The 12,607-nt window shown below is 33.9% G+C and overlaps 2 protein-coding genes across 2 annotated transcripts; one reads left to right on the top strand and one right to left on the bottom strand.

The window, feature by feature from the left end:
- On the top strand, window positions 947–6,816 carry LOC109351697 (protein argonaute 5-like). The gene is made up of 22 exons (XM_019593260.1): window positions 947–1,601; window positions 1,768–1,988; window positions 2,113–2,268; window positions 2,354–2,508; window positions 2,586–2,692; window positions 2,944–3,047; window positions 3,190–3,328; window positions 3,412–3,528; window positions 3,598–3,705; window positions 3,791–3,862; window positions 4,164–4,286; window positions 4,368–4,536; window positions 4,609–4,730; window positions 4,837–4,974; window positions 5,045–5,187; window positions 5,323–5,385; window positions 5,479–5,542; window positions 5,630–5,756; window positions 5,934–6,007; window positions 6,094–6,188; window positions 6,275–6,306; window positions 6,390–6,816. The coding sequence occupies exons 1-22, from the start codon at window positions 1,104–1,106 to the stop codon at window positions 6,560–6,562; spliced, it is 3,000 nt and encodes a 999-aa protein (XP_019448805.1). The 5' UTR covers window positions 947–1,103; the 3' UTR covers window positions 6,563–6,816.
- Window positions 7,872–12,363, bottom strand: LOC109351698 (aspartic proteinase-like protein 2). Its single transcript, XM_019593261.1, has 10 exons — window positions 11,930–12,363; window positions 11,428–11,557; window positions 11,092–11,342; window positions 10,734–10,961; window positions 9,496–9,658; window positions 9,243–9,316; window positions 9,014–9,110; window positions 8,631–8,697; window positions 8,202–8,273; window positions 7,872–8,081 (listed from the first exon to the last, which is right to left on the bottom strand). Exons 1-10 carry the CDS (start codon window positions 12,142–12,144, stop codon window positions 7,906–7,908), a joined length of 1,473 nt encoding a protein of 490 aa, XP_019448806.1. The 5' UTR covers window positions 12,145–12,363; the 3' UTR covers window positions 7,872–7,905.

The following is a 12,607-nucleotide window of genomic DNA, read 5'->3' on the forward strand; positions in this document are numbered from 1 at the left end:
TGTGAAGATTATGTGAAGGGTAAAATAGGAAATAGAAATTACACAATGGTAAAAGTTACACTATATTTTGTCTTATATATAGTATAATATAAATATAGATATATAGTACAGATATAGATATAACTTTTATTTATGGAATTAGTGAATTATAATATTAATTATGAAAGAGAAAAATGGAGACTGATGTGCTGGTCTGTAGCTGTTATTATATACATTATTACATTACATGGTATTCATTTCATCACAATTCCGCTATCATAATGTAAAATTGTAGCTGTTACTACACATTAATTACAAAGGTGCATAATTGCATTGCCAGTAGCATGTTGTAGATGAGTATAGAGTGTAATATTTACATGCAGATATCGTATAGATTTATATATAGTCAATGCATCATTTATTATTTATTTTATTATATTATTTTTATTTAAAAATAAATAATCATTAATTTTAAATATTTTATGATGTATATTTTTAGTGTATACATTTTTTTCCTCTAAATTATAAAGAATATATTTCCAAATAGTATATTATGAAATAAAATTCATCAATAGTATTAATTTATGGAAAATATTATATTGGATTACATTCTATAATTAACCAATAAAAGATTACTTTAATGATATAAAACTCCATTAAATTCAGATTTATAGGTAAACTAAAATATTAATGATTTAGAGGAAACATACTATAATTAACAATAATTACTAATACTTTCTAAAAAAATCATTTATAATTACTACTTAAATAAAGTTAATATTTTTTATGAATCATTAATTACTGTAGTCATAAACAGTAATAATCATTAATCCATTTTGATATTACAATTACTAAAATAACTGTGCAGAAGCTTTGTTTTTCCCTTATTATTACATCCCTTGTACTAAATTGTAATAAAGAAAGCTTTATTTCATACATAAAAAAAATTCAAATTTCCGTCTCTTCATTCAATCCGTTAAAAGGAGACGGTTTCTTTCTCATAGTGTGCAGAGTTCTATTTAAGTCCCTCTTACCATTCTTGCATTTTTCTCTTACGCTATTTTTACGCCATTTTCCTTTCACAACTTCTCTCTCTTTTTTCTTCAAACCCTCACTCCTTTGTAATGTCTCGTCGCGGTGGTGGCAGTTACCAACCTGATCAACGCCGTGATCGCCCCTCTCCGGCGCAACCAACTCCCGCTGAAACTTCCGGAAGAGGTCGTGGCCGTGGACGCGGTGGTGGTCGTGGTGTTTCTGGTCAAGGCCGTGGAGCGACTCATGTTCCTTCGCCGGTGATAGGTTCTTCTTCCCCGGCGCCTGTGTTTGGTTCTCAACCTACGGCGCCGGTGATCGGTTCTTCTTTGCAAGCGCATGTTGTTTCCAGTGCTTCTAGTTCTGTGGCACCGCCCCCAGCGGCGGCTCCGACAACGGCTCCGACTTCAGTAGAAGCCATGAGTTCTGAGGTTGCGGAGCGGCTTACATTGCAACCGCCGGCGCCGTCGTCATCGAAGGCGGTTAGATTTCCTAACCGGCCAGGTTATGGGACACGTGGAAAGAAAATCAGAATCCGTGCAAATCATTTTCTCGTGCAAGTTGCTGACAGGGATTTACACCACTACGATGTCAGTTACTCAGACTTGTGAAATTACATTTCATTGTAAAAAAATAAAATAAAAATATTATAATCATTTACGAAATTATTTTATCACTTACTATTTTGCAATGTGATTTGAAAGTAAAGAAAGTGTAAAGACGATGTATATGAATCATTTGATTTTATGTACATAGGTGGAAATAAATCCTGAGGTTACTTCGAAGAAGGTTAATAGAGATATCATGAAACAATTGGTTGAAACATATCAAGAGACACATCTTGGTAAGCGCACACCAGCTTACGATGGCCGGAAGAATCTTTACACCGGAGGCGCATTACCGTTCTCATCAAAAGAGTTTGTTGTTAAGTTGGTTGATCAGGATCAACAACCACATTCTTCTGAAGGTTCAGCAAGGTGAAACTGAAAACAATATGCTTTTGTTTTTTTTTTAGTTGTTACTTGACTTAAGAAATGTTGTCAATTTTAATTTTATAGTATGTATTAGAGAAGATGATTTGACTCTTAGTTTTCAATACAGTAAAAAACGTGAGCGTGAGTTTAAGGTGACCATCCGATTTGCTTCGAAGCCAGACCTGCATCATCTGCAGCAATTCCTTAGGCGCCAACAGTTGGACTCTCCACAAGAGACTATACAAGCTCTCGATGTTGTTTTGAGGGCAACACCTTCTTTGAAGTAGAGTTTCTGATATTGCATTTGGTTGTTGTTATAGTCTGTTACTCTATTTTATTTAACATTGAACTTGTTTTTTACCCTGCAGGTATAATGTTGTGGGGAGTTCATTTTTTTCACCGGATTTGGGGATAAGTGGTTCACGTGGCAGTGGGGTCGGCCCACTTGGCAGTGGTACAGAGTACTGGAGAGGGTATTATCAAAGCCTTCGCCCAACACAGATGGGGCTATCTCTGAATGTTGGTACGGTTTCTATCCCTTGCATTGATTTATTCTTCTCTTATGTTGAGATACTTTCTCTAACGATACTTATCACACAGATGTCTCAGCCAGGGCATTCTACGAACCGATTCTGGTGCCTGATTTTCTTGTTAAACATTTTAAATTCAATTTTTCAAGGCCGCTGTCTGATCAAGATCGTGTCAAGGTATTTTTGTTAGATTTATGGTATTTAATCTGTTCCATTGTGTGACGCTTGTGTATATAAGTTTGTATACTGAGGGTAAGTTTTGTGAATATACTTGATAAATTAAACTGTGAAATTAAATTATTTGTGAAAATAATAGTTTGTTTGCCTTATGTTTTTCATATGAACTTTTCATACTAAATACATGTGTACTCTGTAGCCTGCCAGTTTGTGAAACTATTTCTGATGTCTATTTTTGCTTGTGAATTCAGATTAAGAAAGCATTGAGAGGAGTTAAGGTAGTGGTTATTGGAATTGGGAATACTAGAAGTTACAAAGTTGCTGGTGTCTCAAAAGAGCCCTTGCGGGAGCTGACGTAAACTTTTGCTTTTTTTTATTTCAGTTTTATTTTGATTATTGTCTTCAGGTCGAGATAAACTGGATATTTCCATTATTTGATGTTTTCCCCTGTACTTTTTGAATCTAACTCTTGATTTTGTAATTTGTTACCTCCTTAGATTTATCCTGGATGATAAAAAAACCAAAAAATCAGTTGTTCGATATTTTTATGAGAAATATGAAGTCGAGTTGAAGCATACAAATCTTCCTGCTGTCCAAGCTGGAAGTGACACAAAACCAGTCTACCTGCCAATGGAGGTTTTTCTCTTAACTATCCCCCCGTGTAATTATTATAATCCTGTTATTTTGTGCTCTGCTTATGTTATTTTCTCTCACTGTAGCTTTGTCAGATTGTCTCTGGACAGAGGTACACCAAGAGATTAAATGAGGATCAAGTCACTGCTCTTTTAAGGGCCACTTGTCAGCGTCCTCATGAAAGGGAAAATTACATTAAACAGGTACATTTATTGTAATGCTCTTCTATGATGCCCCTGTTTTCTCATATTTAATGTTTTGCTACTTAGCAGATTTTGAGGCAGAACAATTTCAACACAGACAAGCTTGTGCATGACTTCGGAATTCAAATAAAAGAAGAACTAGCGACGGTCGAAGCCCGTGTCTTGCCTCCCCCAACGGTATACATGTGCTTATGGCTCGAAAAACATTGGCAACTTAAATTTATGTAATGATAATTATCTAATTTTCCTTTTTCTCCTGCAGCTTGTATATCACCAAACAGGGAAAGAATCAAGTGTTGACCCCTGGATGGGGCAATGGAATATGATAAACAAGGTGATAACTGTGGCAGGTTTACCAAGGAAAGTGTTTTTATGTATGATTTTGAGGCTAATGGAGAATGTGTCATGATATTTCTTGTAATTTATCACACTTGTGCCCTCTTTTTTTATTTTTGTTGCATGTTTACATGATGCAACTTAATCTTAATATTATTCAGTGTCATATATTTCTTGTCTTTTAAACTTTATGTTGAAACCTTTTTTTAATGTTAGTTGTCTACCATAATTTAAGATATAGGCAGTATCCTATGATCACTTCATTTCTGATCAGAGGATTAATCTTTGATATTTTACAGAAAATGATTGATGGTGGGAAGGTGCGATATTGGGGTTGTGTCAACTTTTCAACAAGAGTTAACAGAGACTTGCCTTCAACTTTTTGTTTTGAGCTAGTCAATATGTGTACTAGCAAAGGAATGGTGTGATATTGTTTTTGTCATTTCAGTGAATCATTTTTTCCAACGAGAGACATTTTTTACTTGAATGTATTTTTATTGCAGGTTTTTGCTCCAGAGCCTTTTGTACCCATCATTTCTGCTCAGCCTTCTCAAATAGAGAGAGTTCTCGTGGATGTGCATAAGCAGTCCGTGAATAAGCTTGCAACCATGAAGCTGGAGGGAAAACTTCAGCTGTTGATAATACTTCTGCCTGATGTCAAGGGGTCCTATGGTGAGTTCGCTCCAACTTTAAACTCAGTACCAATATTTGGTTTCATCTTGTTCAACGTTTATCTGCTTGCAGGAAGAATAAAGCGTATTTGCGAAACTGAATTAGGAATAGTCTCTCAGTGCTGTCAGCCTAGGCAAGCTTCAAAATTGAGTAAACAATACCTTGAAAATGTTTCCCTCAAGATAAATGTCAAGGTCTAAGTTATCCATGGAACAATACTGGCTTTAGTAAATTTATTTGATTGTTTCCAAATTTTAAACCCATCATTTTTAAATAATTTATTATTTTAATTGTATATAGGCTGGAGGTCGAAATACAGTTTTGAATGATGCAATTCAGAGAACGATTCCTCATGTGAGCGATCTACCAACGTTAATCTTGGGTGCAGATGTGACACATCCACAACCAGGAGAAGATTCCAGCCCTTCGATAGCTGCGGTGAGTTTTCTCTTTTTCCACCCTTATTTAGAAATTTTGTATTTTTTTTAATGGTTAGATGTTGGTGTAGGTTGTGGGATCCATGGATTGGCCTTGGGTCACAAGATACAGGGGAATTGTTTCTGCTCAATCTCACCGAGAAGAAATTATTCAGGATCTTTATAATTCTTATCAGGATCCTAAGAGGGGATTGGTACATGGTGGAATGATCAGGTAATAATAGGCTTTAGACATACATCTCTACAGCCACATATTGAGAAATATTTAATTGAGCTAGGAGGGATTAGATGTGTATCTCTGCTGCAAATAATCAATAGAGACTTGATTGAGGTACTTCTTTTTCTGCAGAGAGTTACTTAGAGCTTTCTATCAATCAGCCAGGGTTAAGCCTGCCAGGATTATATTCTACAGGTCTTATTTGGTTTAAACAAAACACATTCATACGGTTCCGTATATTTTATATTATAATATCTTTTCTTGTTGATATTAACTTGTGCTAAACAGAGATGGTGTTAGTGAGGGTCAATTCAGTCAAGTTTTGCTTCACGAAATGGATGCAATTAGAAAGGTATCTAATAGACATGTTTTGCCTTTTAGGTGGAATTTAAAAAACATGATTTTTCTATATAAGCTTCACAATTATTTGTTTTTTCAGGCTTGTGTCTCATTAGAAGAGGGATATCTACCCCGGGTTACCTTTGTGGTGGTACAGAAGAGACATCACACTCGCTTTTTTCCTGTTGATCGTTCTCAGACAGATAAAAGTGGAAACATTATGCCAGGTTTCACTTTTACTTGTCAGATATACTAATATAATAATAATGTTACTTATTTTTCTGGATTGGTGCGCTTTCCCTTTGATTTCTTGTCAATATCACTGCCATGAAAAACTACTCTGGTTTAACAATGTTTTAAATCTTTTTTCCTTATTTTACTGAGTTATTTTAACAATTTTCTAGGGACTGTAGTGGACACCTCAATCTGTCACCCTAGAGAGCATGATTTTTACCTTAATAGTCATGCCGGGATTCAAGTAAGATTTGCTAGTGCAACTTTATGCCTGCTCTACTATTTACTGCTCAGTTGCCGTTTGAAAATATTTAATTTGATTGCATGCAGGGAACAAGTCGACCTACACATTATCATGTTTTGTATGATGAAAACAATTTCACTGCTGATGAGCTGCAAAGTCTGACTAATAACTTATGTTATACGTAATTCTCCCCTCTCGAGCTGTTTATAGACATTGTAGCTAGTTTGTTGAGTTGTAAAATGTTGTACTCGTCTTTTTTCTTTTCAGGTATGCAAGGTGCACTCGATCTGTATCAATAGGTTTGATACTATACTTTTTATTGCTCTTATCATTATCATTTTTTGATAATAGTTGTTTATGGAAGTTTCTTCCCTGGTTGTAGTCCCTCCTGCTTATTATGCACACCTGGCTGCTTTCCGAGCTCGCTATTATATCGAAGGGGAAGCATCAGAAATAGGTTCGACAAGTGGTGGAAGTGGAAGCAGGGGCACTAATGTGGTGGTGACTATGCCCTCAGTCATGGAGAATGTGAAAGAAGTTATGTTTTTCTGCTGAAATGAAGATATATAATATGTGCATGCTGAACATGATTTTGGGTTTGGCCGAAAGATATCTAGGCTCAGAACTCTCTCTTGGGCTTTTGTAGAGACCTTTTTTTTGTTTCTTGGTCAAAAATATTTTCATCAGATCTTCTTAATATGGCTTTAGTTTATGGCTATATTACTATAGCTCCTCTTATATGTTATTTTGTAGGAGTGAGCTGTCTACATATATTACCTTTATCTGAATGAATTATTGGTCTTGCAATATTTGTATTAGAAGTTATATTTGGAATTCGTATTTTCAACTTAGATTCTAGTTGTCTTATGATCTCTAAAATTAAATTTTGTATTAGTAACAATTAGTTTCATATATTCTACTATTAAAATTTTAGTCTATATAGTTTGTTTTTATTTATTGAAATATTACTGATAACATTAAATTTATAGAATTAAAAAAATTCGAAGACGTTGGGAATAGAATTTTGAATATATTAGTATAATAACGAAAAAAATATCACTGAGTTTAAAAATGTTCACAATTTTTAAAATATGTATTTATGTTCTCCGATCTCCGTTTCTTATATACGCATCAAATTAGTATGAGTCGAATTAAAGGGTTTAAAATAAATAAATATCCTGATGAACAGATAAAGAAATTTTCCTTGTTGAGATGATACTTCAGGAGGAGATTACTGTTATTGTTTTTAGTGCTAGGTAATAAGCAACGGTCTTAGGAGTTAGGACACTGCTTGCAATTTATATTTTATAATTGGTAATGTTTAATGCGTGCAAGATATTTATTTATTTTCATTTCAAATTTTCAATGTAATTTCTAACAAATAGGATTTGAATTTTGAATTAGCAAATTAAGTTAGTAACTTAGTATATTCAAAAACATTTAAAATCAATAGGCAATGTAATAGCATAGCTATTAGATTATTCAGTGAACTCAAATTTCTACATGCATATGCATTTTTATGAAATCCGTGGCAATGTAATAGCATAGCTATTAGATTCAGTGAACTAAAATTTATATATGCATTTTTATCAAATCAGTGACATCTTGAATCCAACATAGCTTCATGCAGGCAATTATTATAGAGATCATGATCTCTTCTGTTAGGCCTTAGTCCTTATTTTTTTCAATTGTTTCCTTTTCATATATTCAATGTGGTTAAAAACTATATACTAGCAAGAAATATAATATAGTAAAAAATAATAGAGAAAAGATGTATATACCAATAGTATAAGAGATTTTTACACTATAACTAAATTTTTCGTCATTCAAATTTAATTATCATTAATCTTTAATAAAATAATACAAATTGAATATGATATATTTACAACTCATGCACGCTACAAAAATACAAAGCAGCAAATCAATGTCATGTGCATCAAAAATGCCAGGACCTGTGCTTTAGTGAACTTGTGAGTTCTATCGCGTAAAGAAGTACTGCCATTTAGTTCTCCAGCATTGACGAATTCACTTCTGCCCGTACCAGTTGATGCAGAGACATTAACCGACAATGAACCTAGATTAATGAATTGAAATTGGACATATCAGAACTATATAGAGTGGAAAGCATTGAGAAATCACTATAAGTTTATGACTTCTGATTTCATATTTAAATAGTAGTGTAGCTGAAACTTACAATCATAATTAGTCCATCCAATTCTCTGACCAGCAAGATCATAGACAAAGATTTTGTCTTTTAATACAAGGTCTGACATAAAATAGTCATTGTTGTCAGTAACTTAATCTTCACCAAAAGATAATGTGATCACCATTAGAAGACGGACAAGAATTTACAAACAAGAACAATATTTTTAAACTTATATTTTTGTTGGTTGAGTGTAGAAGCATGATCTAGTACTAGAGTGATAAGTCCCAACAGGTGCAAGAATTTTTGCCAAGGTAATCTAGTGGAAAGTATGGAGGTGTTATAATTTGATTTCTTTCAAAATAAGTTTTAACATTTAACTATTATTTGAACTTCAATCACATGAAGAACTTATTTTGTGTATCATTTCAATAAAACAGCATGAATATTAGACCTAAAGTTTCCGAATTGCAATTATACCTCCTAGAATTGTTATATCTTGACCCTGGATTTTCTGAAAGCCAAGACACCACACTGCTCCATCAACCTATAACAAGTACATCATCCTATTAGTGAGATAATATGTAGAATAGAAAATTAGAGAAAGGATAATTTCGCTATACATCCAGAAATTTATAGATACATACAAGTTCTAAAATTGTATTATAAAGAGATGCTAAGGATCTTTAGAAAGAGAAGTAAAACTAAAATCAGCATTTAAGTGGCAGAAAAGTAAAGAATCAGATTGATAGATGATGTGAATCTTCAACCATTGTAACATATAAGTCATTGCAACTTGGAGTCAATGTCTTAGCAAATCATAGAATACGGACTATAATCTCATAAAATTGAGGCTTACTTACAATAGGATTCTCCTGTATAAGGTAGTCTTGAGGTCTCAAAACTAGAGATGCACCATCAGCAAAGTTCAGACTTACTTGAGGAAAAATGTTGGCGACACTGAATAAAATACAACAAGAAGACAATATTAAAAGAGTGTTAGAGTCATCTATTCCTACTTTTAGAATAAAGTTGGGAAAAAGAATGGCAAAAAATAATCCATAAAAATATGAATAGATAGTTCAACTTAACCTAGTGGATATCAAGTAACACTGATTTCCCTTGGAAAGAACTGTGCGTATAGATTGTGGAATTGCAGCTGTGATCTACATGAACAATATTTTTGTCATTAATTATTATAAATCTCCTATGAAGAATATTACCAAAAAGGAAAAATCTCCTAGAAAAAATAAGCATGTCGCTGTTGCTGATAACACATGAAGTTTTATATTTTATTAATTGTTTGGATGAAAAGAAATTACCTATTTATGTAAGCAAAACTCACCGCATCAATAAAGGGATCATAGGCTTCTTCTGCAAGGTATGCCAACGTCGTTCCAGAATCAACTATGGTACCTCTGTTGTTTGATGTTTCAAAAATTGAAGGATCAATTTGCAATGTTTGGCCATTGACAGAGATGCTCTGTAGATTTAAATTGTAATGAGGCCTGAAATTTTTTACAAGGAAGCATTTAGACTACATGTTTTCCTCAAAGAAGATAAAATCAAGTAATTCCTGAATATATATCTTGTCAATAACGTGTTCAGATTGTCAAATATAATTCAACTGCATAACATTTAAGGGACGCAACAGGGAATGCACATATTTGGTAAAACGAAAATAAAAAATTCTAACCCATGATAGAGTAGTAAATCCAAAGAATAATCTGAGTTAGCACTTGTTTATAAAATCCTAGTTTAAAATAAGAGTACTGCATGCACTCCATGTCACCTATTAGGAGCTATGCACCCACAGAAGAAGGAAGGATGGGCTTAAAAGCAATAAACTAAAGTTTCTTCACTTGAAGTAATGATTGGGCTCATAAAAGTAGGTATTCATTTTCATACCCCTTTACAAGTTCAAAAGGCAAAAGGATATCTTGTGTAACCACTGATATTGCCTGTATAGAATGGGGTTAATTAAAAGTTCATCCCAAAAAATTGTGATGAATGGATCAGTGGTTTTTCTAATAACGTGGTGCTACTTGAAGAACTAACTTTTTTCTAATCAAAAGAGACCTAGAAAAAAGGGCTGGACAATGAAGAGGGTGAGTTCATCTCACTTCCGATATGGAAACATGTCCAGCAAAATTTAAACAGCTTAAGAGTATATCAGCTTAAACATAAAGTTTTGACTCTGATTCATGACAGAACATGTGTTCTTTCTTGTATTTGAGGCTAATCACAAAACACTGTTCCAAGAGCGGACAGCGAAATACATTGGGGGAAAATGAAAACATATAATTCATCAGTAAATTGGTACAAACAATCAAAACGCTATGCATCTTTAGGCATACATAACAACTGAGTCAGAGATTATAAATTGATTTCAATCTTCAAGACACATTTATAATATAAAGGATAATTAATGATTGTACCAAAATTTCATTGAAGCCTTTAAGCTACCTACATTTAATCAATGATCAGATGGAGAGCAGCATGTATATATCTACTTAACAAACACAAAACATGTGATATATAGAAATTAAAGTGTAGAGTTTTATTATTAATGAAAGAACGTACTGTGATGGAACAAGTGGACTATAAATCATATTTGGCTCCACAATCTCACCAAGAACCAATATGCCCCCACCACTATTATCTCCTTTGAGGCAATGAGAGAACACTTTTGGCGCTATTCCTTGTGAGTAGAGCTGTGAGATAACAGACATGTCCTGTTGCCCAAATCCAAATATCCCATCAACTGCTCTTACGGTCTTTGTCAAGTCTCCCGTCTGCAGGTTGCTACAACTGTTCCATTACACAGCAAACAAGGTGACGCTTTCCAATTTTAAAACAAAAAGTGTGAAAGAAAAAAAATGGATGCAACTTAAAAAGTAGGAATACTATTTTCAACTATTTCATGCTCATGATAACTCACCCAAAAACTACTGGGGCAGAATAATTTGATGTCACGGATCCCTCTGAAATACTAGCAAAATGCATCAAGTCTGAAACATAGTACCCTGATGTACCGCTACCATCTCCATACTGGAAAGTGTAGGTGCACTGGTTGTTCTGGCTGGAACATATGGCATCTTGAGACTGCACTCCATTCCTGCACCTTTGGTCTAAACAAGATATCAATGAAGATGTTGATGAACTCCCAGGGTCAAAATAATTGAGTTGAATCTGTAACAAAATGATATTGATCTTATTAATGTTATATAACTATAAAATTTATATCGATTATACAAATTGAGAAAATTGAATTTACTTCAAGCCCGCTTGTTTGGGGACAACCATTGCAAGAACCGCAACTAACCCACAGAACATCACTACCAGTGTCAATCTGTACATGGAATTCTCTTGGAGGTGAACCCAATAGAATCTTCGTATAGTAAAGCCTGCACTAAGTCATCAATTTTAAATTTAATAATTGATGAGCACAAGACATAAACTTAACCAACAAGTAACTAAAAAAGTGGAAACGTATATTCTTCTACCATTGCAAAATAAAAACAATGATAATTGAGAGACCGAATCAAACACCCTATCCAAACAAGATTGTCTCACACGAACTATGTGGAATTGTGGACTAAAAATGGTTCCTTAAAAAGCATCCGACAAGCAAAACTATGAAAGGAAAGTTCCTCCTTGAGTGACAACTCACGCAAGAGATAAATTTATAAAAGACGTAACTTTAATAACACCCTTTGAGATATTTATCGGAGAAAAGGAAAATATAGTAAATTATGGAAGAGAGGAGAGAGAATTACCCAACTGTAGATGGATCAAAGGTTCCTTTAACTGGGAAATCGACAATATAGTTAGTGGACTGTAACATCCTTCGATGTCTGTCCATGTCCCACGCTCTCAGCTGATTCAACTCCATTCCATGATTTGAAGGAAATGATCTTTCAAGTCTCAAAGTCATGGGAGACCCAGAAACCAACGCAAAGAGTGCCAAGGAGAACAAAAAAATGGGCACCATTAAGTTTGTGGAAGGAGAAAAAAGGAAAGTGAAATTGAAGGTAACAAGACTAGAATATGAGAACAAAAAGCAAAACAGAACAAAGATTGAGGTGGAGGAAGTTGATGTTGTTTTTGTTGCGATTCATGGTTGTAAATTTGTAATTCAGGGAGAGATGTGCGATGATAGAGAAAAGTGAGAGTTGTGATTTGCAACTTCTATAACATTTCAACTCAACTTAACTTAACTTAACTATGGATAAATAAATAGATTCAGTAAAGTAACTACAGTACTTACTAACAGCAAAATAGAAAACATCTCAACTTAACTTTAATTAACTACAGTACTTAGTACTTACTAACAGCAAAATCGAAAATCGAAAAACAAATCCTTGCAAAATCTGTGGCCCGCACTTTAGAGTTTAGACATACCATACTTTATTTTTTAACAAGGATATTATTGTACTCTTTTTGTATAACTAATA

Source organism: Lupinus angustifolius, chromosome LG07 (assembly GCF_001865875.1).
Source record: "Lupinus angustifolius cultivar Tanjil chromosome LG07, LupAngTanjil_v1.0, whole genome shotgun sequence".
Taxonomy (NCBI): domain Eukaryota; kingdom Viridiplantae; phylum Streptophyta; class Magnoliopsida; order Fabales; family Fabaceae; genus Lupinus; species Lupinus angustifolius.